This window comes from Octopus bimaculoides, chromosome 10 (assembly GCF_046866305.1).
Source record: "Octopus bimaculoides isolate indiv1 chromosome 10, ASM4686630v1, whole genome shotgun sequence".
In the NCBI taxonomy this organism is placed as follows: Eukaryota; Metazoa; Mollusca; class Cephalopoda; order Octopoda; family Octopodidae; genus Octopus; species Octopus bimaculoides.
Genome location: NC_142937.1, coordinates 65,146,475 through 65,171,957, shown reverse-complemented (window position 1 = coordinate 65,171,957; position 25,483 = coordinate 65,146,475). Strand labels below are relative to the sequence as shown.

The 25,483-nt window shown below is 34.4% G+C and overlaps 1 protein-coding gene across 1 annotated transcript in view; it reads right to left on the bottom strand.

Moving 5' to 3' along the window:
* The window catches only part of LOC106877714 (dynein axonemal heavy chain 5), a 435,668-nt gene that overhangs the window by 380,801 nt on the left and 29,384 nt on the right, over nucleotides 1-25,483 (bottom strand). Inside the window, exons 4-7 of the mRNA XM_089358248.1 lie at nucleotides 24,100-24,149; nucleotides 18,139-18,228; nucleotides 2,795-2,827; nucleotides 541-603 (exon numbers count right to left, since the gene is read on the bottom strand). Coding sequence (XP_089214374.1) covers nucleotides 541-603; nucleotides 2,795-2,827; nucleotides 18,139-18,228; nucleotides 24,100-24,149 — 236 coding nt within the window. The remainder of the gene's footprint in view (nucleotides 1-540; nucleotides 604-2,794; nucleotides 2,828-18,138; nucleotides 18,229-24,099; nucleotides 24,150-25,483) is intronic.

Here is a 25,483-nt window from a genome sequence, read left to right as displayed (position 1 = left end):
GTGCCAGTAAGGCCAATGTAATAAATGCCTCATCCTTGCATTCACTTTCATTTTACTTCTCTTACCAACACTCATTTCCATTTGTTGTTTGACAGCCACCTACTTCTATACTATCTAATTAATACAACAAATAAATAAACACATCTAATTATTAAATGAAGGGGTGCTGAAAAGTTCCTGGCATTGGGTAAAAGAAAATACAAGGAGATCACTTAATTATTTTATTCCTCTTCTCAGATTCACACACTTATTGCAGTGATTCTTCAGTATTTCTAAGCACTGTAAAAGAAATCAGAAGGTTGGGCCTCTAACTAGGCCTTTCACAATACCCTTAAAACCAGAAACTTTTCAGCCACCCCACTCATATATGCATGATGTTACAGTTTTCAGTGTGTTTGTATTGGTCAGGAATGCTGCAAAGCATTATGTCCAGCATGCTAACAATTCTGCTACTTTGCCACCAGATGTTTCAATATATTTCAGTAAAAATTGTTCTGATTACATATTTTTTAATGATTGTTAGATGGTTAAGTAACTTACTTTCTCATCACTGAGAACAAACTCTTCCACAACATTTACTTCAATCTTGAGAGCATCAGATACCTATGGCAATCAAACAAGAAAATATTTTAATGTTTATATGCAACCAGTGTATTATACATATACAATGCTATCAACTATTACAATATCTCAGGACAATGACCTTAACATAATGTTTTTTTTTTATTAGCTTTATCAGACTATTGACTGGGAAAAAATTTCCTCATAAATTGTTTTTATTATTCAGTGTGTACTGGAGTCTTCCTGGTGCTTTATAATGGACTTTCCAATATTAATCCAATCAGAAAGAAGATAACATGATTTGCTTCTTATTTATCTTCTCTTGTAGCTTATCACATGTATGTTGCTCACTGACTGTTCCAATACAGCTTGAACTTCATGTCATTAGCCATTAATCTGCTACAGCAAATATGCAGTTACTTCAATAAACCAGGAAATGTAAAAAAGCATAAAAAAATTTAATCAAAACAATTCATATGGGAATAAGAAACAGAAAAATCTCTAGGCCACAAACTTGTGACCAAACTCATAAATACCCCCATCCCACGAAAAAAATCAATACCAGAATCAGCTCAGATGTCAAATAAACTTTACATTTTGCATTTCATTTGGCATGTATTTTAATGTTTCATGTATCACAAACAAACGAATTATAACTCATTAATATTTCAATCAGAAGTTTTGACACTTATTTTAAATACTCAATAAAACCTTCTTTCAGTGTTTAGCTACCATAGAATTTTGATAAGAAATCACCATGAATGACAAAATGATGCTTTCGTAAAATTAAGCATAAAAGCTGAGGCATTTAGGTTTACTTACCCTACACAGAATGTAATATATACAACTTCAGCAAACAAATTCTGGCTTACTCTCACCCATTGTGTTGGTGCCAAGTAAAATGCACCCAGTACACTTTGTAAAGTGGTTGGCATTTGGATGGGCATCCAGTCACAGAAACCATGCAAAAAACATACAATTGGAGTCTGCTGCAGCTCTCTGGCTTGCCAGCTTTTGTCAAACTATCCAACGCATGTTAGCATGAAAAATGGACGTTAAATGATGACGATGATTCTTAAAATTAAAAGTCTTAAACACTAAAGTTATAGCACCACAAAATCATTTCTTTGAGGGTTATATTTGTGCAAGTGGTTATATTTGTTATATTTATGCAAGGTTATATTTGTGCATTTCTTTCAGGGTTACATTTGTGCAAGTGGAGTATATAACAATTAAATCAACACTAGTAGGATTTTTTTATGGTGTTGATCACATTAATGCAAAAGAATATGAAGCTGATATCAAATAGTGGCCAAATGATTAAAAATGTCCTGAGTTCATATCTCATATACTATGAGATCTAAATCCAGTTATGTTATTCACTTTATGTCAATCTGTTTAAATGTAACTAATTACCATTTGTGAGAATTACCATTTCAACAGGTGAGTAATCTATAAGTAGCCAAACTTATACAGCTTAAAAATACAAAAGCAATCCATATACTCATTATTATCATTTAACGTTTGTCTTCCATGCTGGTATGGTTTGAATGGTTTCACAGGAACTGGCAAACTGGAGAGCTGCACCAGGCTCCATTTGTCTGTCTTGGCATGGTTTCTACAGCTGAATGCCCCTCCTAATACTAATGATTTTACAGAATGTACTGGGTGCATTTTTATGTAGTACCAGCATGGAAGCTTTTTATGTGGTGCCAGCATTGATGGTTTTAACATGGTGCAAGCATGGGTGCTTTTTATGTGGCACCAGCATAGATCTTTATATGTGGTACCAGCATGTCACTTGGGTAAAATCACAACCATAGTTTCAGATTGGTTAAAGAGTTGTAAGTTAAAAGGGTTAGATTATATATACTTATTTCAATATTTGAAACAAAATATAGACATATTTTCTGTTGAATTATAACTTAACAAATTACAGTGTTATCAGATCTTTGCTTCTTGGACATCTAACACTTATCTATTGCATTACAGCAACATAGCTTTTAAAATTTGCTGAAATCCTGTCAATTTCAAAGTCCAAATAGCTGAGTCTTGAAATTAGAGAAATACACCTGATATAAGTATCGTATTTGCTATGTCTGATGTCACTTACAGAAAATTTAACTCTGGATAATGTTTATTATTGTTACAAACATAAAGAAATAAAGCAAGTTAGAATATATATAGCAGCAGCAAATTTGAGCTAGAAGGTTGTGACAGAAAGAATTCTTACCAGTCTGAAGAGGACCTGATGCCGGCGGTCAAGCTACAATGAGCAAAAAAAAAACAAAGATATGTGTGTATAATGAAATAAGAACAGCATTTGTATGGTGGGGGGAGGGGTGCATTAGTGTACATATTTATGGCAGAGATATGGCCAAATGGTTAAGAAGGTCACTTCCCAAACATGAAATAATGGGTTCAGTTACAATGTGTAACACTTGGGCAAAATCACAACCATATGCACAGGCGTAACTGTATGGTAAAAAGTCTGTTTCCCAACCATGTGGTTCCAGGTGCAGTCCCACTGTGTGTCATCTTGTCTTCGACTATAGCCTTGGGCTGACCAAAGCCTTATTTGATAGATGGACACTGAAAAAAGCCTGTCATATATATATATATATATATATATATATATACATATATATAATTAATACTAATATGCATATGTATATAATTATATTATATTAATGGAGTAAGGGTGAAAACGACCAAACTCCAATATGCTTGAAGTGCAGAGATATTAAAAAAACTAATGTCTCGGCACTTCAAGCATGTTGGAGATAGGTTGTTTTCACTCTTGCTCCCTTAATATAATTATATACCTATGTATATTATTAGTTTAATGTATAAATTACCTATAAATTTTTATAGCATGCTGACTGCCTGATAAAAATCATTAACGTGATTTTTATCCTTACATTCTATTATGAATTAGTATATATATATATATACTTGGAGAGAAGATTTTTTTCCTCAAAATGTTAAGATCAAGAAAAGAACCTTTTTAGAAAGTAGAAAGACACTAACCTTTGGTAAGAGATTTTACAAGTGTGTTGGCTTTGCTTTTATAGATGTGCAAGCACTTTCAGTATTTAACGTTTTCAAGCACATGTTACATATAGTGAAAGTTGTTTTCACTAAAATTGTTGTTGCCTATAGTCAACAATAATTTTACTGAAAGTCAACAACAATTTTAGTGAAAACAGCTTTCACTATATGTAATATGCTTGAAAACGTTAAATACTGAAAATGCTTGCACATCTATAAAAGCAAAAGCTAACACACATTTTATGAAATCTTTTCCCAAAGGTTAGTGTCTTTCTACTTTCTAAAAAGGTTCTTTCTTGATCTTAACTCTTCGAGAAAAAAATCTTCTCTCCAAATATAACTGTATCAAGGAATTTCCAAAGCATTCCATATATATATACATATATATATATATATATATATATATATATATATATATATATATATATATATATATATATTCAAATATGAGTTAAAAGCAGCTTGAGGGATATAAACAATATCAAACACACATACACAATGTATGCATTTTGCTAGTTCATGAGTAGGCTGTGCTTATAGGCATAAAAGAATATATTCTCATCAATATGCTTGGTGTCAAAACACCTGGAAGTCATAGACAAGAAAGAAAACACGCATCAGATAACATTCAGGAACAATGGATATCGGTGTTTCGTCATTTCTGTGACTTGTCAATATCACATATTGACAAATCATAAAAATAATGAAACATTGATGGTCATTGCTTCTGAATGGTATCTGATGTGAGTTTTCCTGCTTGATGATGATTTGCAGATGTTTTAACACCATTGCATGAAGGGAATATATTCTCTTATGCCTATAAGCACAGTCTGACCACAAACTAGCAAAACACATACCTCCTATATATGTGTTTGATATTATATATATATATGTGTATGTATGTATGTATGTATGTATGTATGTATGTATATACATGTTTTTCTCCGTGTTTGTGTTTGTCTCCCACCACTGCTTGACAACTGGTATTGGTTTGTTTGTGTTTCTGTAAATTAGCAGTTCAGAAAAAGAGGTCAATTCTTTTAACTAAAATATTCTTCAAGGTGGTGCCCCAGCATGGCCGCAGTTTAATGACTGAAACAAGTAAAAGACAAAAGGTAAAAGATAGTTTCATATTGACTCAAGGGGTGTGAGCTAAAAGGGTTAAAATGAAAGTGTGTAAGACCAGCAGATTTACTGTACTGAAAATTCAAAGGACTAGCTTTGACATATGGCACCATACTAATTATGACCATGGATTATGTGGCTTAGTATACTTTGCCATATACACTTTCATTCACTTAGTATTTCAATTTACTGAAAACAAATGGAGCATTCATTCATCAAATCTGACATGTAAACCATGATCATCATGCATAGTTATGTAAACATTTTCCAGCACAAGAACACAAAAAAACATGTGCATATGTGGTTATATGTACTGTACATCTACAAATAGACATATCTAACTATATATATTCATGCATATATAAGAAATTTTGCAATATGTTTTACTCAGGAACAGCAAGAAGTCTTGTATTGTGAATGAATCTATGTGTGCTTTTGTGTATCTGTGAATGCAAATGCCTCCACACATCTATATCCATTTGTATATATATTTGTATATATGTATATATATCTGGCCGAAATACGATTGATGTAATATAAAGCTGAAGCAATTTAACACCAAATATATAGTGCGTGTGTTTTTATTGGCTAAACTGGCAACATGACCATCCCCAAATCCAACAATTATATATATATATATATATGTATACAGAGAGATGCTATATTGTTATGTACACACACACACACACACACACACACACACACACATACACACACAAATACTTAAACACACACACTCACAAACAAACACACACACTCACAAACACACAAACAAACACATAAACAAACACACACACACACACATATAGGTATGCATGCATGCATGTGTGTGTGTGTGTGTGTGTGTGTGTGTGTATGTGTTGAGAAAAAGCTCTTCACATACAAATGGTAAATGAAAACAAATTCTGGATGTTATATTTTAAATTATCAAGAAAATATATAATCACTCATTGACTTCAATCACAAGAAGTAAAAGTTCATCTCTAAAATTTAGAAAAATTTAACATAAAAAGACCTGCTGTGAGCAAATATCTAAATATTGATATATTCTTGGCAAGACAACTTAACCGTCATTGCACTCATTAAATTTTGTTGGTGATGTAACATGCAAATCATATGCTGATTAGCTCTCACAGTCTCAATTCTGTTAGCATGTAACAATAGAATGTGTGAATTACATCATATGAAATATGGAGAACTCTGGATACCACCCACTATCAGAAATGAGTTATCTCACTTCTTGTGTCACAAGTTCACATGCATGGAACCAAGTATATTTAGTTCCCATGCAGTAAGAGTTAAGAAAATATGGATTATGGACCACTGCTCAACAAACTACTGTCTGATTAAAGTAATATCTTTTTTTTCTTATTGAAAAACATGGAGAGCTAGGGTGTTTGTAAAACATCATTCACCAGCTTTGGAGGCTTCTTGCTGAAGCAGTCCATCTCTTAAGATATTTACACTTCTTTTATTGTCACATTTTCCTAACTTCTCTTTTCCAAGATTACAGACTTTGATCAGTTCATTTTAGTTTTTATTATCACACCAATTCTATGTGACAGTATGAGATTTAAGAGATAAAGCAATGACATGTATATTACCACTCGTCAAATAAGGGATTAATAAAGAAGGCAATTTCTAAGTCCCTCTCTCTCAGTCCTTTCTTTTATTTTTAAATATAGCCATTTTGTCCTTTAATATTGTCTAACTGAGTTAAGAAGAGATTAGCATGATTGTTGTTGTTTTTTTGTTGTTGCTTTATTGAGCAAACTTATGACCAAAGACATTCCAAACATGACCATCCCATCTAGGATGACACTACTTAATGTGCCTTTTCCTTATTTAAAACTTTTAATATCAACCCATCTGACACTACTCATCTGAAAATATTCATATTTAAATTAAAATTTCAATCAAAAGGTTATAACTATATTTGATATCAAAATTCTACTGGTCCAATATAATATACTAATATATGAAGTTATATATTTTACTACGTCTCTTCAAAACCATAATCATAATGCAAATTAATTGAAATATGTGGGAGTTTACTCATTAGAAATATAGTGACAAAAGGTATAAGACAGTTAGGCAGTGGTTCTAGGTATCTAGATGTGACACAAATTTCAAAGATATACTTTGAAAATTTGATGATGTGATTGCTTATTTTTAGAATGACATTGTAGGATATGTGTGAGATGTTGGATCTGGCTGGTTTGAACATGAAATGAGTAGAATATTTGGGCTGGATATAGCTGATTTTAATACTAAAGGGTTAAAACTTTGGAGAATCCATACTAATGCTTGAGTGACTTGAAAATATGTTGCTCATAATTTTGTTATACACAAATATGATTAACAAAACAAGGCAAGCAATAATTTTCTATATTTGCTGAAAGTTTCAACCTTAAAATTTTTTTTTAAACTTCCCATGTGAATGCGACAGTAATTTTTTACTTATCTTCAGTAAGCCACAAGGACAAAATGATTAAGAACCACTGATAAGTGTGTTATTTTATAGAGATTTAGCAACTATTCTTTGTAGAACAAGTGACAAAATTTTCAACAGTTAATGTTCTGCATCAGAAATGAAATTTTCTGTGGTCCTAATGTAAAAAGGTACTGCAAAGTAGAAATATGCCACTCATTTAGGAGACAGAAACACAAAACTTTCCCAAAATTTCCTTATTTTTAAATGTTAACCCATTACCTCCCATAATTCTATTAACTGGAATTTTTTTTATGAAACTTTGATTTCTAGCATAAAACAGCCTTAGAAACACGCTGGAATGATCAAAATAACATTTCACAATAACATTTCAAAGTAACATTTTAAATAGAAATAAGCGAGATATTGGGTGAAAAATTAGCAAACCTCATTTGAATATCAGAGAAATATACTTAGTAGATATAGAAAAAAGGTTAGATATGTGTAAATATTGACAGATAATTACGAAATTTGTAATTTTTAAGTGATCTCATATGAGACCACTGGTAGGTAATGTTAATATCAGTGTTCCTGAAGGCTGCAAACTGGCAGAATCAGCATGCCAGGCAAAATGCTTTGCAGCATTTCATCCATCTTTATGTTTTGTGATCCAATTCCACCAAGGCTGAGTTTGCCTTTCAACCTTTTGGGGTTGATAAAATAAGTACCAGTTGAGCACTGTAGTCAATGTAATCAATTTACCCCCTCCCCCCAAATTGGCTTTATGCCAATATTTGGAATCAGTATCAATTCTTTAGGATATATTTTAGAGAACACGTTACTCAGAGCTATTAACCACCATAATTAATGTAACAAACATTCAAAAGAAAATTTGAAATATTTATTCATTGAAGAAAATAAACTTATCCAGAATCTAGTATCATTTTTCTTATTCCCAAAATTACAAGAGACAATTTTAAAGAGGTTTCAATTTTATTCACCTTCTTCAATAAACAGTAACTCTCACCATAACTAGTTAGAGATGAAAGAATCATGAAATGGATGCACAATATTGTAGATGGGTAGGATGGAGATAAACATAGTTTAATAATCTATGAGTATATTTTGGAAAGCCATGCTGACCTCAGGACCTATATAAAATGAAAACACTTCAGTGGTAACCTAACAATTTATCACACATACTGGGCCACAACATTTTTTGTTGGCTGTAAAATACCATGCATAATATACACTTTTTTTTTACTAAAGTTGAGATTGAAATTAGAGGCGTGTGTGTAATACAAAGTTTAGGTTTCAGCATTTAATTCCTTCTATTTTTATAAAGAAAAAAAACAGAATAAGGTGATAAAGTTTTATTGTGTTTTGTTTTTTTTAGATTGTTTTATTATTATTATTATTAAAAGAGATTTTATACAAGATGAAATATTTGTTTAAAATTCTGACACAAGGCCAGTAACTTTGGGGGAGGGTTTAAGCTGATTACATTGACCCCAGTTCTCAACTGGTACTTATTATATTGAGCTTGAAAGGATAAAAGGCAATTTGAACTCAGAATGTAAAGATGGATGAAATGTCACTAATCATTTTACCTGGCACAGTAATGATTCTTATTTCTTTATTGCCCACAAGGGGCTAAACATCGAGGGGACAAACAAGGACAGACAAAGGGATTAAGTCGATTACATCGACCCCAGTGCATAACTGGTACTTAATTTATCGACCTCGAAAGGACGAAAGGCAAAATTGACCTCGGAGGAATTTGAACTCAGAACGTAACGGCAGATGAAATATCGCTAAGCATTTCGCCTGGCGTGGTAATGTTTCTGCCAGCTCGCCAATTTCATAGGGCACAGTAATGATTCTGCCAGCTTGTCACCTTATATATATAAAATGAAATATTGATTTCAAATTTTGATATAAGGCCAACAAGTTTAGTGGAAGGGGCTAGTGGATTACATTTACACCAGTACTCAACTGGTACTTATTTTACCAACCCTGAAAGGATGGAAGGTAAAGTCAACCTTGGTGGAATACGAACTCAAAATGTAAAGATGAACAAAATACTGCTAAGCATTTTCTCAGCTTGGTAACGATTCTGCCAGCTTTCTGCCTTATATATAAAATGAAATACTAAATACTAATAAATTATAGTAGGTTATTAACTCATGAAACAGTTATGCAACACTGCATGTTATAGATGGATTATAGGTATTTTAAAAACAATTTAGGCACTATCTTCGAGATGCATACATGGTCCATTATTCATGGACTGTTACGGTAAGTCATCCTGCAAGAAACACTTAATACTTTGGGTAAATGTTTCAGTCTACAGATTAGATAGAGATATCTTCATTATAAATGACAGACAAAGGAAATACAATAAAACATTAAAAATTATCAATCAACCACATCATTCACTGATAAAACTGAGGAAATAGAGAAAAGACTATTTTAAATAGCTTTTAATAATTTACAGCTAAGGCTGTCTTTTCCCATCATTTGTAACAAGAGTATTAATTCTATTATGAATAATAAATATTATTTTCTGAAATTCATTTTAAATTGTACATTATGCAGGCTGGCTTTGATTGCTTCTCAAACCAAAGAAATCTATTCCAAATGCACTTATGATGAATCAGATATTTCAGAGAAATTTTGCAATTTATGATTTAATATACACTCCTCAAACAGAATAATCAATCATTTTATCTGAGATATGTTGAATAAATTATATTTTATGTCGTTTTAATAAATAAGTAGTTCATAACTATAACCTCAACATCAATTGAAATGTAGCACAATGAATGATTACTATATTCAATAAGGTTACACTGATTATATGCTGTTGTTTCAGTTTTCTGGCAACTTTACAACTCTCATTCTTTTCTCCTATCAATTTAAAACATCGCTATGATCATACAATAACAGTTAAATAGTTTTTGGTTTAAAACAAAAAGTGAACTGTCTTGATATATGTGCTATCATTGTTGCAAAAGAACATCCTTTACTCAAAAAACATTCTTTAAGCAAAATATTCCATTGATGACAGACTTTTCTACATGAAGTGACGGTCAACAGAAGAACCTGAGCCAATGATAGAAATTTTTGTGTTTGCTTGACCTACTAGACCAGTGGTCATCAACCATTTCTTTTTTTTTGCCTATGGACCTCTTTGATTCCTATTTTACTCTACTGGACCCCCATAGACATTTGATGTTTAAAAAATCCTGTTATATTTTTATAATTAAATATTATTAGGAATCATATAAAAAAATTGTTGAAAGATTTTGTGTATTGTAGGAGTATAACCAATTTATTGCACATAAACTTTAACAGTAAAATCTTATGTGTACCCCCAAGGGCCGTGTGGACTCCATTTGAGAACCACTATACAAAAATTAGCAGCCAAATCACCCTCTCATTGCTAACAAGGAACACATTGGTTAATGTAGTCCTTGACATGCAAAAAAGATGGGATGGTCACAACTGGAACATCATTGACCATAGGTCTGTTCAATTGGAGCTGACCTGAAGCTAAATAACAATCACAAAGGAGAAAGTTGTGACTTACGTTTTAGTTACAGTTTTATATATATCAATTTATAATACTTTTGGACTTTTCCAAGAAATATTTTTAGGTGAATGTAATTTTTGCTGCTGTCATATTACATCTGAAATCATTGTCACCATTGGCTTAACACCCACTTTTCTATGCTTGCATGGGTCAGGTAGGATTTGTTGAGGCAGATTTCTCACAGCTGGATGCTCTTCATATCACCAACCTTCACCTGTTTCCAAGCAAAATGATATTTTCCTCAGCTGTTTTGGGGCAGTATAGGAGATCATCAGGAAGAGAGTGTTTCTTGAGGAGTTCACTGCCAATTCGTACAATGTTGCTCCCTTCACTTTTCAGGACTGCATTAATATATTTATTTGTGCTGCTGTTGTTTAGCAGGTGCTGCCTGAGTGATACCACATGGCATTCAAAGGCCGTCTGAACTGATCTCAGGCCTCTGTCACCTCAATTTCTTCTTAGATAGAGCCTGTCAACATCACTGTTTTTGTGGAGGTTCCCAGTTGTCAGGATTTTGCAGGTTTTGATATCTATGGAGTAGATTTCTTCTACAGATCAATCAAGTATTCCAAATGTTGGGATCAGCACTGGTACTGCAAATGCATTGTAGGATATTGCTTTGTTGTAAGAGGAGAATTCCAACTGCCATATTTTGTTAAGTCTGGTGTAATATTCTCAAGCCATTCTATCTTGATTCAGAGTGCCTTCATAAGATACATTTTCGTCTATGCCTAGGTACTTGTAACATTCTTTGTGTGGAATAGGGGAGATAGAGAGACTATTGATGCAAAGGTTTTGGATTTGGGGGACTGACTTTCCTCGTTCTATAACCAAATATGAACATTTCTTCTGGTCAAATTCCATGCCTAGAATGTTATTAATTCCAGTTGTTTTTTGGCATTGTTAACACTTTTAGCAAAAATACTTTTAGCATAAATCTTCAGGTTGTCTACAAAGAAATTGTGTTGCATTGATATTTCTGGCAGTTGAAAATCCTAGCTGAAAATGTTATTAATTCCAGTTGTTTTTGGCATTGTTAACACTTTTAGCATAAATCTTCATGTTGTCTACAAAGAAATTGTGTTAGATTGATATTTCTGGCAGTTGAAAATCCTAGCATGTAACCATTTGTTTTCTGCAGTAGGAAAGATAATGGCTTCAGTGCCAAAATGAAAAGAAGTACAGAAAGACTATCTCCCTGGAATATTCCCTTTGTAATTCCTATACTTTTAGAAACAATTATTCTGTTCCCAGTTGCAAGGGTAAGAATAGTTGTCCATGTCTTTGTGAGTCTCTCTATAGCAACAATTAAAGTAGTAGGTCCCTTTGCCAGATGTAGGCACTTCAACAGCCATGAATGAGGGATAGAATCGAATGCCTTCTTATAGACAAGCCATACTGTCACAAGGTTTCTGCATTGTTTTCTTACTTCAGACAGTACAGTTTTGTTTATTAAAAGTTGTTTGGCACATCACCATACTCCCTTCTTTCCAGCAGTCTGCTCATCAGTCACAATGTTGTTTGACTCACAATTGGTCCTGGAGGAATTGGTTGAGACAACTTGTGAACAGTTTGTACATAATGTTTAGGCAAGCAATGAGCCCGTAATTTCCTGCCATCTCAGTGATTTCATTTTTGGCAACGAGATTTGTCCTTGCTGTAGCAAGCCAATGTGGTATATTAGTCTGACCTTCCAATTTCATGTCATTCGGTTTCTATAAAATGTCAGCTTCTTGTACGAACATCCAACTATTAGGTCCCTTCCCGGTGCCTTCCCATTCTGCAGTTTGCCTACTGCTATAGTGAAGGTTTCTGCATCAGTTTTGTATATTTTACTGTTAGTGTTGGTACAGTATTCTCTCTCACTTGTATTTAACCATGATGCATTCAGGTAGAAATCCCTCTTTTTGTTCCAAACTTTTGACCAGAATGATTGTAGATCTTCTTGAGAGGGAGCTTTCTTAATGGTAATATTTTCCTTCCTCATCTCTCTGTATAATGCTTGTGGGTTAGAAGCAAACTTGTGATTAATACTGGCTCACTTTAAAATTCGCTTGTGATAGCAGAGTTTCTCACACATCATCCTGAGTTCATGTTTTAAAGTGATTAGCTTTCCCTCAAGAGCTCTGTGTGAAGAGTTGCCATAAAGTTTCATTAATTTTTGTCTAAGGTAGAGTTGGTGAGGTGTAAACTCATTTTTCTCCTTACATTTTATTGTTGTAGTTAACCATTCAATATGGTGGCGCACATTGTTGATGTTTTCTTCAAGTTTTGTTTTCCATCTAGGTTGTTTCTGTTTAGTAATTTCATTACTTTGTTCACTGTAGATTTCTCCTAGGTGTTCTTTAAGAGTATTAGCTGCTGTATATACAAGAGTATTAATATTCCAGTATGTATGTATGTATGTATGTATGTATGTATGTATGTATGTATGTATGTATGTATGTATGTATGTATGTGTGCATGTGTGTATATATGTGTATATATGCGTGTGTATATATATATATATACATGTATGTATACGTTCGTATATGTAAGTATACTGTATGTTTATATATATATATTTGTATTTATGTGCTTGAGTATATTCCACCGATGAAGGCAAAGCATTTATTATGCAAAGCCAGAAATCCGGGATCTGGAATTATCCAGTTATTTTTACTAGTTTATTTTGTCTTCGTCTTCGCTCTTTTGTGCTATATGAACATTTATTGTGGTTTAGAGTCAAGATTTGACTGCTATTTTTCAGCGTGGCGATATCTCTTAGATACCCTGTATTATAATTTTAAATAATTTGTTACCTTTGAAGGTTTTTATTCCCATGCTGGCCACTTGATAAAATCAATATTTAAATTATCGATCTTATCCTTATTTATATAAATATATATATATATATATATATATATATATATATATATATATATACATACACACACGTATACAATTGGCTTCTTTCATTTTCTATTATCTACCAAATTTACTCTCACTAGGTCAGCCCATGGCTATAGTAGCAGACATTTGCCCAAGGTGTCACACAGTGAGACTGAACCTAAAACCAGATGTTTGGGAAACAAACTTCTTAACCACTCTGCTAATGCCTATAAGTCTTCAGATTTTGATTGATGGACTTTTAAGATTTTAAGTTTCTTCATGTTATTTTGTTTTTCTTTTTTTCAACAAGTGTACACTGATACACATCATAGAAAAAAATTGTTGAGGATTTGTGATTAATTAGCATATGTCAAGCCTATAATAAACTGAATTTATGAGTAATGATTGTAATACCTCTGCAGGCCTGTCAACTCTAAAACAACCAAACAACTGAAGAACAGCTTTCAATATTTCCAATATTGGTGAGCTGGTAGAATCATTAGCACGCCAGACAAAATGCTTAGCGGCATTTCATCCATGCTTATGTTTTGAGTTCAAATTCCAATAAGGTTGACTTTACCTTTCATCCTTTCAAGGTCAATATATAACTTCAGGCCTTTTGCCTATCATAGAAACGAATGTTTATATTGAATAAGGTGGTGAGCTGTCAGAAGTGTTAGCATGCTCCGCAAAATGTTTAGTGGTATTTCATCTGTCTTCACTTTTGAGTTCAGACTCTACTGCGGCTGACTTTACCTTTCATCCTTTTGAGGTCGATAAAATAAGTATCAGTTGAAGACTGGGGTCGGTGTAATCGACTCACACCCTCCCCTGAACTTGCTGGCCTGGTGCCAGAAATTGACCCCAATATTTCCAATATGTAATATTTGAGATGGCATTTTGGAACATGAAAAAATCATGGACCAAGAAGAGGGATTCTTTATTTCAGTTGCTCAAATTGTTAGAAATAATTATCAAACATTCTTCAAATTACTCCTCTGTCCCATCTGCATAAGGTTACTAGAGGTTAAAAGATTAAAAATAATCTACATTATTTACATTTGATGGATATTTGTCCTTATCTTGTTTGTTGTTAACACAACCTTTTGGCTGACATACCCTCCAGCCTTCATCAGGTGTCTTGGGGAAATTTCAAACCTGGGTTTTCATTTCTAAGTTATTTTTCGATGTTGTTGTTGTTGTTATTATTATTATTATTATTATTATTATTATCATTATTATTATTATTCAGGTCACTGCCTGCAATCGAACTCGGAATCTTGGAGTTAGTAGCCTGCGCTCTTAACTCCAAGATTTCGAGTTCGATTCAAGGCAGTGACCTGAATAATAATAACAATAATAATAATAATATCGAAAAATACCTTAGAAATGAGAACTCAGGTTTGAAATTTCCCTAAGACACCTGATGAAGGCTGGAGGGCATGTCAGCCAAAACGTGTTAACAACAAACAAGGACAAATATCCGTCAAATGTAAATAACGTAAATAATGTACATAATTCATCATCTCTTAAATATAGAACTGTATTAAAAATAATCTGTTACTATATTGCATAATCAAATTATAGATTTCAGTACTAAAAATCATAAATAAGTGCTAGCTAGAAGATTTTGTATTAATAAAATTATGTCTTTTGTACAATGATAATAAAACTGGAAATCACATCACCAGATATTTCCAACCATTATGTAAGCTACGTAGTCTGTCTGTCTGTCTCTCTTACACACATGCACTACTGTTTTTACTTTATCCTCTAAAAATTAGGAGAATGTTAAGCATGTTTGTGTTGGCATTTGTTGTGGTCGATATCAACATGTTCCAAATATTGTAGTTGATGTTTAAACCCCCCTTTAAGTTAACTTTGGCCAAAGATATTCCACCATGACTATCTTATCTACTTGTACATCTTGGACTACACTATCCACTGTGTATTCTTTACCCTTTAGCATTCAGATTATACTGCCAAATGTGATGCTTTTTCATTCAAATTATTTTTAATTAATCTTGCATTATCTCATAGTTTTGAAACTTTGATGATATGATTGTATATTTTATAATGGCTTTGAAAGGTAGGCATGGTAGGCTGAATCTGTGTGGTTAGAACATAAAACAGGTAGTATATTTGGGCTGGATATGGTAAGTTTAAATGCTAAAGGATAATGAGATGGTAGGGAGTAATCTGAAGGTGGTTTCTCTGCTATTTTAGAATATAAGTAAGGGTTTTATACTTCCTTGTTGATGCCTGTAGTTTTCAGTGAAAAAATATCACATAAAATAGCAGAATGGGTCTGATAGCTCAATTTTGGAAGAGTTCTGTTCACAAAGTTCTCTTGTGATTAGATACATTTGAACTCAACAAAGCAAAATCAAAAGCTATGTAGCATTATCAAAGATAATGGCAACATCTCCATAACTTAGCAGTTACAAACAAAAAAAAACTCCCAGGGTTGATTCATTCAACTAAAATTCTTCAAGGCAGTATCCCAGCATGGTCACAGTCTAATGAGTGAAACAAGTAAACGATAAAAGATATTGTCCCTCATTATATAACTGGCTTATGTAATGATGAAGACAAACAGAACAATATGCTCTAGTTATTATTGATATATTGACAGAATCTGAACCAACAATCTTTGATTTTAAGTCATTTTGATAAACTCATAATAAGTAAGTCTAGAGGTACCTATATCACCAGGTTGATTTAAGGATCGCTTTATAACATGTCTATGGTTGAACAGTTAAAATATACAGTAACTGCACATCAAAATGTTTATCATGTATATAAGCTCCAAGATGTGACACAAATACACAATAACAAAGAAGTTAGATAATTAATGACATATATTTATAATTTAACATTGATTCAACCATCACTTATTGCATTAATCTTAATAAATCTAATATCTTTCAAAATTCTGATTAATTTCTTTGATCAAAATATCATGCCTACTTTACATAAAATCTTCATCATCTCCACTCTGTCATTATTTTGCTTATTAACATAATATTAATGATATGGTATTTTTATTGTCAGACAGAATTTCTATTAAAGAATGAGGTAATTATTAGTTGCAGCCATTTCAATTACGTTGCCAATATCTTAGAGAAATCTAAGGTGGTGGGTGAGCTGGCAGAATTGTTAGTACACCGGGCGAAATACTTACCAGTATTTCATCCATCTTTACATTCTGTGTTCAATATACTGCCAAAGTTAATTTTGCCTTTCATCCTTTCTGGGTTGATAACATAAGTACCAGCTGAACACTGAGAATCGATGTAACTGGCTTATCCCTTACCCAAACCTACTGGCCTTGTACCAAAATCTAAAACAAATATCTTTGAGAAAGCTGTGAATGTCACACAGTCTTTTCTATATCTCCTTTATTTGTTTGGGAGTTTTGTGTCCCTCGAAGATATTGTTTTATTTTTGCAATCATTTATATTCATTTATTTACTTGTAGTGCTGACTGGTTTGCTTACCAATACTTCACTGTTTCAAATTGAATCTTTGAAGTTCAGATATTACCAAATTTGATTTAACTTTTCATCTTTTATTTATACGTGTCTACAGTCCATATGTAGGAGGAAGTCACAGCTTAGCAGTATTTCATCTGCCATTACATTCTGAGGTCAACTTTGCCTTTCATCCTTTCAGGGTCAATAAATTAAATACCAGTTACACACTGGGGTCGATGTAATCGACTTAATCCCTTTGTCTGTCCTTGTTTGTCCCCTCCATGTTTAGCCCCTTGTGGGCAATAAAGAAATAAGATTGCATCCAGACCACTGCAAAGCAATTTTGAGAAAACCAGAGTAACCATAGAAGATGAGAGACACCAAAGAAGGAGAGATTCTTCATCATGACTCCTATCTCTTTGAAGCCAACGTATTTACCCCCTAGTGCCCTAGTATGCCAGAGCTTGTCATTCTAGGACTGGTTTACATAGTCACTAGGGTATAAAAAAAACCTTCTTGAGTCATGCCAACTAATAAGGGCCAGCTTCCTGGTTTCCATGGCATATAAATTCCTCACCTGCACACAGCACTGGATTATTCATTTGCCAGCTGAGTGGACTGGAGCATTGTGGAATGAAATGTTTTGCTCAAAATCCACAATCTTACATACATATATATATATACACCCTAATCACTAAGCCATGTGCCTCCACTAGCCACTTAGGGGCTGCCTTGTCACTCTTCAGACACAAAGAACTGCCATTAACATCATGAGTGTGTGTGTGTGTGTGTGAGTGTGTGTGTGTGTGTGTGTGTGTGTGTGTATGCAAGTCTGTGTGTGTTTGTCCCACCACCACTGATTGACAACTGGTTTTGGCATGTTTATATACCTGTAACCTAACAGCTTAGCAAATGAGACTGATATATGTCTGCATGTATGAGTATGACATTAGAAAATAAATGATATAATCATTTGAATAAGCAGAATTGTTTAGGAGAAGTAATTTTGAAATAGACTGTTATAATACCATCATTCGCCGATCTTCTCTCGTTGCTTTTACTAGTTTCTGCATCTCTTTCAAAGCCTCTCCAGAGAGAAGAGTATTCTTCTTGATACCCTGTTGATTAAAGTGTATAAATTTAGAAAAAATCTTTTCTGAAACCAAAAACAGAAACAAAATGCAATACAAATTGTCCAGTCTTTGAACAGTTGATACTTTAGTGATGGAACACAATTGGCATAAACACTTTCCCCACTCTCCTAACAGACACAAAGAGAAGTATGCTTACACACTTTGGGAGAGAGGGAGTGGGAGAGGGAGATTAGGAAGGGAGGGAGGGATTGAAACATAAAACGTCTGATGTCTAATAAGTCAGTATCGATTCAACCAATGCCAAATAGGGAGTGGCAAAAAGGCTGTGCCAAAACGTCTCATACCTTCTTTACCAAGTATCAAATCTCTCCAACAGGATAACTACACACCACCACCAAGATAACAATATGCTGCCAGAGAAGCATAAACAATGTGATGGGGTGGGGTGGGGAGGAAGTGAGGTGGGGATGGGAGGCTAGGAATGTAATGAATGATACTGACAAGCTGAGTCGTTATTTAATACAGTAGAAAAAGATAAAGAGAATAACATAAACAGAATATGGATTGATTACTAAAAAGATTTTGACAGCATCTCATTCTCAAAGACATTGGAGACACTGTACATAAACAAAAGCTATCTCCATACTACGGCTGTATAAACACATCATCATATCAAAATTAAAAACATCAACAACACTACAAATTAATAAACAGATTATAAAATCAATCTCCATAAGAAGAAAAAATCTTATTTTTCTAGGCGATTCCTTATTTTCTCTACTTCCATCTTGAAACTTACAAAGAGATCAAACTGCTATTGTTTAAATTTTTCTTTTAAAATTTAATTAATTAGTCAAAGGAGTGATGGTTAATCCCCATGGCTTTTGTAAGCTCCTTTAGATAGCTGAGATTAATGATAAGAGAATGAGAGATGATTAAAGGAGAACTGGATTCATTGAGTAGGTTTGGATGGCGGTAGTATGCAGACTGTCGGTTCTAAAGAGCAGATGATTAAGTTTCTGTGGAAGAGTCAAAGAGAATAAGCTCATCACCATCATTTATCGTACACTTTTCCATTTTTGCATGGATCAGATGGACATTAATGAGGCAGCTTTTCTACAGCTGGATGCCCTTCCAGTCACCAACTGTCACTTGTTTCCAAACAGGTAATACTTACTTCCCTATGGCCAGATATATTTTTCATGGGGAAAAAGGAAACAAACAAAATTGTTTGTATGATAGTATTCCCATTTATAATTATCACATGATCAGAGTAAATAAACTTTGTGTTAATAATCCAGGGAAAGAAGCATGCTGCAGAGTAAAACCAGTCAAATGGCCTTCTTTTAAATGAAGTCTACAATGTTTGTGTGTAATAGCAGAGTTGACTGAAATAAATGAGAATTGTTTTCATATAAATCACACTTGAGCTTAATACAAGATCAGCAATTGATAAGTCTTAAAAGCGTTTTCTGGTTTGAAGAGGAAGTCTATTCTTTGGGATGCAGGCTTGGTAATATTATATATGGCAGACAAGAGAGATTTCAGGCCACATATACTTGAAAGTAGCCTGTGCTTTCCCAATAGTTGTCTTTCTTGTGTTGTGACGGTGAGTATATGTCTTTCAGTTGGTAATGAAAACAGTAATTTTTAATGAACTGATACAGCACATCAGCAACTAAACTATTTCTAGGTTCAAGAGTTAACAGCTTTGAAAGATGTTCCAACTATGATCATCCTATCCTTTTCAATAACTGAAACTGCATTGGATATAATGAATAATTTATTTAAGGTCATTAAAATGTGATTTGAGGGAGATTGGGTTGCAATTTCTTGCAGGTTAAGTGAATACATAAGTTCTCTTATGGTAGTTTGTATGGGACTACTTTTTAGTTCTTTGGTTATGCAAGGGCTGTACCTAGATGGTTGATTTGAGTTCCTTTCTAAGCTGTCTCAGATGAGTTAGAAATAAAACACATGTACTGCTAAGAGTATTCAGCTTAAAACCAACAGAACTCTTACCAATTATCTGACTTTGAAATAGGAGATGGTTTCAGAGGACAGACAAATGCAGAAATAGTAATGGCTGGATTTAGTAAGGAGAAAAGGACAAGTGTATTTGAAGTTTCAGTGTGCTCATCAAGAAAAAGAGTATATGAGGATACAATCTTATGTAGACAATTCAAACTAGCAAATAATTCAGCCCCTGTGCCAATAGTAAGGGTGTAAGGAAGAGATTGGGGAATAAGAGGAGTTGTGTGTATTAAAGCCAGTGATGATGAACTAAGAGAAAGAAGAGGCATGACAGATAACATCAGTGTGGGAGGAGAGACAGTCGAACAACTGTTAGTAGTTAAAGGAGTGAGAAGAGCAGTGGAATTAGAAGAACGAGGAAGAGAGACTTTGAATCAGAGTAATTGGAAGGTTTTATTGATTTCAGATAAAAAAGGTAAAGTATAAATAAAGAGTGAACCCTGAACAAAAGAGAAGTGTTAGAGGTAAAAAAATAAGAGAAAAAAGACATTTCAGAGAATAAGATGGGACATTAACAGAATATGGTGGGCAGTATTATGACGAGGTTAAAATCCATGTTGGAGTAGAGGAGGGTGAATTGTCTTGCAGAATAATTCTTGCTCCTTGTACATAGATTTTATTTTAGAGTGTGTGTGTGTGTGTATGTATATATGTATGTGTATGTGTGTGTGTGTGTGTGTGTGTGTGTGTGTGTGTGTGTGTGTATCTATTTATGTGTGTGTGTATCTATTTATGTGTGTGTCATCATCATAATCATCATCATCATCGTTTAACGTCCGCTTTCCATGCTAGCATGGGTTGGACGATTTGACTGAGGACTGGTGAAACCGGATGGCAACACCAGGCTCCAATCTAATTTGGCAGATTTTCTACAGCTGGATGCCCTTCCTAACGCCAACCACTCAGAGAGTGTAGTGGGTGCTTTTACGTGTCACCCGCACGAAAACGGCCACGCTCGAAATAGTGTCTTTTATGTGCCACCCGCACAAGCCAGTCCAGGGGCACTGGCAACGATCTCACTCGAAAATCCTACGGGAGCCAGTCAGGCGGTACTGGCAACGGCCACGCTCAAAATGGTGCATCTCATGTGCCACCCGCACAAGAGCCAGTCCAGGGGCACTGGCAACGATCTTACTTGGCTTGCCGGGTCTTCTCACGCACAGCACATGTATATATGTATGTGTGTGCATATGTATATATATATGTATGTTTGTGTGTGTATGTATATATGTGTGTGCATGTGCATGTGTATGTGTATGTGTGAGTGTGTGTGTGTAGGAGAAGAACAGAAAATAAGAACTCAGTGGGTTTTACCAGATTTATGTTTGATTCTTATGTAGCCAGCTGCAAGATGAGCAAATCATAAACTATCTGTAAAGATGGTTTGAAATTATACGAAGTCTGATCAGAAAGTATCAAGGCTTGTGCTATAAAAAGAAAACTACAACACAGATCAATTCAGAGTTTATTCTCCTTCGAAGTAGTCCCCTTCTGAAACCATACAATTTATCTACCATCATTTCCATAGTGACCAAGATGCTGAAAATATTCAGTGACGTAGGACATGCACTGGTTATTTGTATAATTACACAAGTAGTGTAGAGAGAGATATTCTTTTCTACTCGAGGCACACGGCCTGAAATTTTTGGGGAGGGGCCAGTCGACTAGATTGATCTCAGGACGCAACTGGTGTTTAATTTATCGAGCCCAAAATGATGAAAGGCAAAGTCGACCTTGATGGAATTTGAACTCAGAACGTAAAGACAGACGAAATACCGCGAAGCTAATGTTTCTGCCAGTTCACCGCCTTAGTGTAGAGAGAGCTATTGCCCCAATGATTGGCCAAGTAATAGTGTCAGCAGCCGCTACAAGGGTAAAGGGGGTGTTTTAAAAAAGGAATAAAGTGATGGAAGTTATTAATATAGCACAGAGAGGTCAGTCTAATCAGGGAGAGGACTAACCTAGATGTGATATTGTTTCAGTTAGTATCAGGGCATGGATACACTGTTGCCTTTGATTTGTTTTTTTTTTAACTGTAGCATCCATTGGAAATCTTAGACAAGAACAAACCATTAGATCTATTACTCAATGATTTGGAGAAAGATTTTAGCAGGGTGTCATGCATCATAGTCTGGTGGTTACTAAGAAAACTGGGGGTAAATGAATATGGGTCCCATGCAAGCCATGGAGAATGGTGTTCCCAACAAAATATGAGTTAACAAAGTCCAGTGGGAATTTAGTATGCAGATAGATGCCCATTAGGGTCCAGTTCTCAGTTGCTTCTTGTTTACTATATTCTCCTGGGTATAATAAAGACATTGACTCTGTGGAAACTTCTGTATGGTCTAGTACTTATTGCTGGATCTATCCAAAGAGCCAAATATGGAAGCATCTAAAGCTAAGGAACCCAAAGTTCAATTTAGCAAGAACAAAAGTTTTAGTTTGCAAAGAAAGAAACCAAACACTAATATCCTTTTGTACTCTAAGCACAAGGCCCGAAATTTTGGGAGAGGGGGGGGGGGCTAGTCAATTAGATCGACCCTACTTTGCGACTGGTACTTAATTTATTGACCCCAAAAGGATGAAAAACAAAGTCAACCTTGGTGGAATTTGAACTCAGAACATAAAGACAGACAAAATACTGCTAAGCATTTTGCCCAGCATGCTAACATTTCTGGTTATATGAAAGACTTCATTTCATAAGGCCCAAATGTTTGGTGGGGAGGGCAGTTGATTAGATCGACCATAGTATGCAACTGGTACTTAATTTATTGACCCCAAAAGAGGATTTCTTTATTACCCACAAGGGGCTAAACATAGAGGGAACAAACAAGGACAGACAAAGGGATTAAGTCAATTACATCGACCCCAGTGTGTAACTGGTACTTAATTTATCGACCCCGAAAGGATGAAAGGCAAAGTTGACCTCGGCGGAATTTGAATTTAGAATGTAATGGCAGACAAAATACTGCTAAACATTTCGCCCGGCATGTTAACATTTCTGACAGCTTGATGCCTTAACTAAAAACTAATATCAACAGGAAAATGGTGCTATATTTGAAATGCCAAAGGAGAGTAGTAATTAATTTTAAATGATATACTAAATGCAAGCAATAGGTATTCCAAAGGCACAGTGGGTCTGAGGCAAGCTGACACAAAAGGATTTCATTTACAATGGATATATACAGAAGTAGTTAACAGTAACGACACTCATGAAATGAAGTCTTTCATATAACCAGAAAAGATGGCTTGAAATAGTTGATAGCTTCTGTAACCTAAATAACCTAATTCAATAGAAAAGATGAGTGGTGTGTAAGCATAGTAATCAAAATAACCGAGTGGAAAAATTTTCAGTGAATTATTACCTCTGCTGGCAAGAAAGGGATTTTTTTTTCTGAGAAAAAAGTGAATTCTATGTTTGTGCAATAAAGTGTTGTGCTGTATAGTTGCAAAATATGGGAGCTGAAAGTTGAGATTCTGCAGAAGTTCTGATAGACATGTAATACCTATATAACAGAGCACAAGTAAATGTACTGAGAAAAAAAATGGATCTTAGAAGTATTAGCCATACTGAAAATGAGAGAAGATGGCATTGGTATGGACATGTGGAGTATATAACAAATGATAGTTGGGTAAAAGCATGCTGAATGATGCTAAAGGAAAGAACCTGTGAAACAGAAATTCCAAAAAATACATGGGAAAAGGTAATGAAGTCTGATTGCAGAATGGTAACAGGGACCATGACAGCTGTGAGACATTGTGTTAAAATGGCCCTGTCAGAATCCATACCAACATGGAAAAGTATATGTAAAAACTGATGATGAGGATATAAATGTTTTGAATATGAAATATATTACCAACCTTTGATAGTGGTCTTGAAATAGAGCCAGATCTTTTCTTTGCATCTTCCACTGGAAAGAACAAAAATTGAATTTGTTGAAAACTTTAGATCAGATTGGAGAGAGAGTAATAGAGGGAGGGTTAGTGCACAGCAAAGCAGACATTACTAGCGACCAAAAAGTACCATAAAACATGACTAAAATACCAATCACAATATTGTGATATATCACAATGTCAATATTGCACTAATCAAAACTTCTCATTAATCACTTTAGATTCACCCAACTCATTAGTTTCTCCTCTTCCTATAACTCATATTGTTTACCTCATTCCCAATCACACAGGCTTCACACTAATCCCCTAACCGATCAATCCTTTCCACTGGATATGCATCCCACTGGAATTTCTTTCTTGCTCTTGTTTTTTTCTGTTGTTATCAGCCAGTATTTGTTCAAGATGAATGTCAGTCTCATCCACCTCATGGAAGGTCATTTGAAGGTCAAGGACACATCCTCTTCCTCCTAACTTAACTATTAAAGAAAATTCCTTTTTCTTTCTTTCTTTCTAATTATATAAATACCTTGTGTCCAGGGTGTAATGCTTTATTAAATTTTAAGACACAATAATGCCATCACTGTGACTACTACTATATACTCTGCTCACTGCTAAAGTGCTTCTATGATGAACACTGCCAACATTGTAATTTATTTATTTTATATCAATCATTGTAAACAATAGCATTATTGGTTACAGGTTTCTAATCAGCTCATCACTGGTTCACTGCTTTACTATATGCCTTATCTATAATTTAATCAAAAGTAACCGTACCATAACAGTAATGAGGTAAATTGGCAAAATCATTAAATATCTTGTATTATTCCTTTTGGTTGTCTGTGTTGCAGTTTCATATCCTACCAAATCACCTCTTGTATTTTCACAAACCACGTCTCGTTTCTCTCTAAGATGCAAATTTCTCAACCTCTATCCGCAATCCATCTCCATTATCCAGGATAGGTTCCCTGCTCAAATTTCTCTCCAAAAGGAGAGTATACCTGGACTCCACTTACATTGTCCCTCATCTGTCTCACCTGGATTTCAGCAATAATGCATTCCAGTTTCTCTTTTTCAAATTCTTCCTCTCTCATTCCCCCAAATACATCTGCTCCGTCTATCACTTTCCTAATTCACTCCTCTTCCTCAGTCAACTAATTCCTCATTACTTTCACTTCTAACATCTCTCTCTTTCTCTCTTCCCCCTCTCTCTCTTTCTCTCTTCCCCCCTCTCTCTCTTTTCAGTGACCAGTAGCATGACTTCTGCTGAGCCAAATCCACTGATGACCTACTCTCTTATGTCATTCTCCTCTTATATAATTCTTGCAGATAATGGCTTGCAACAGCTTAAATG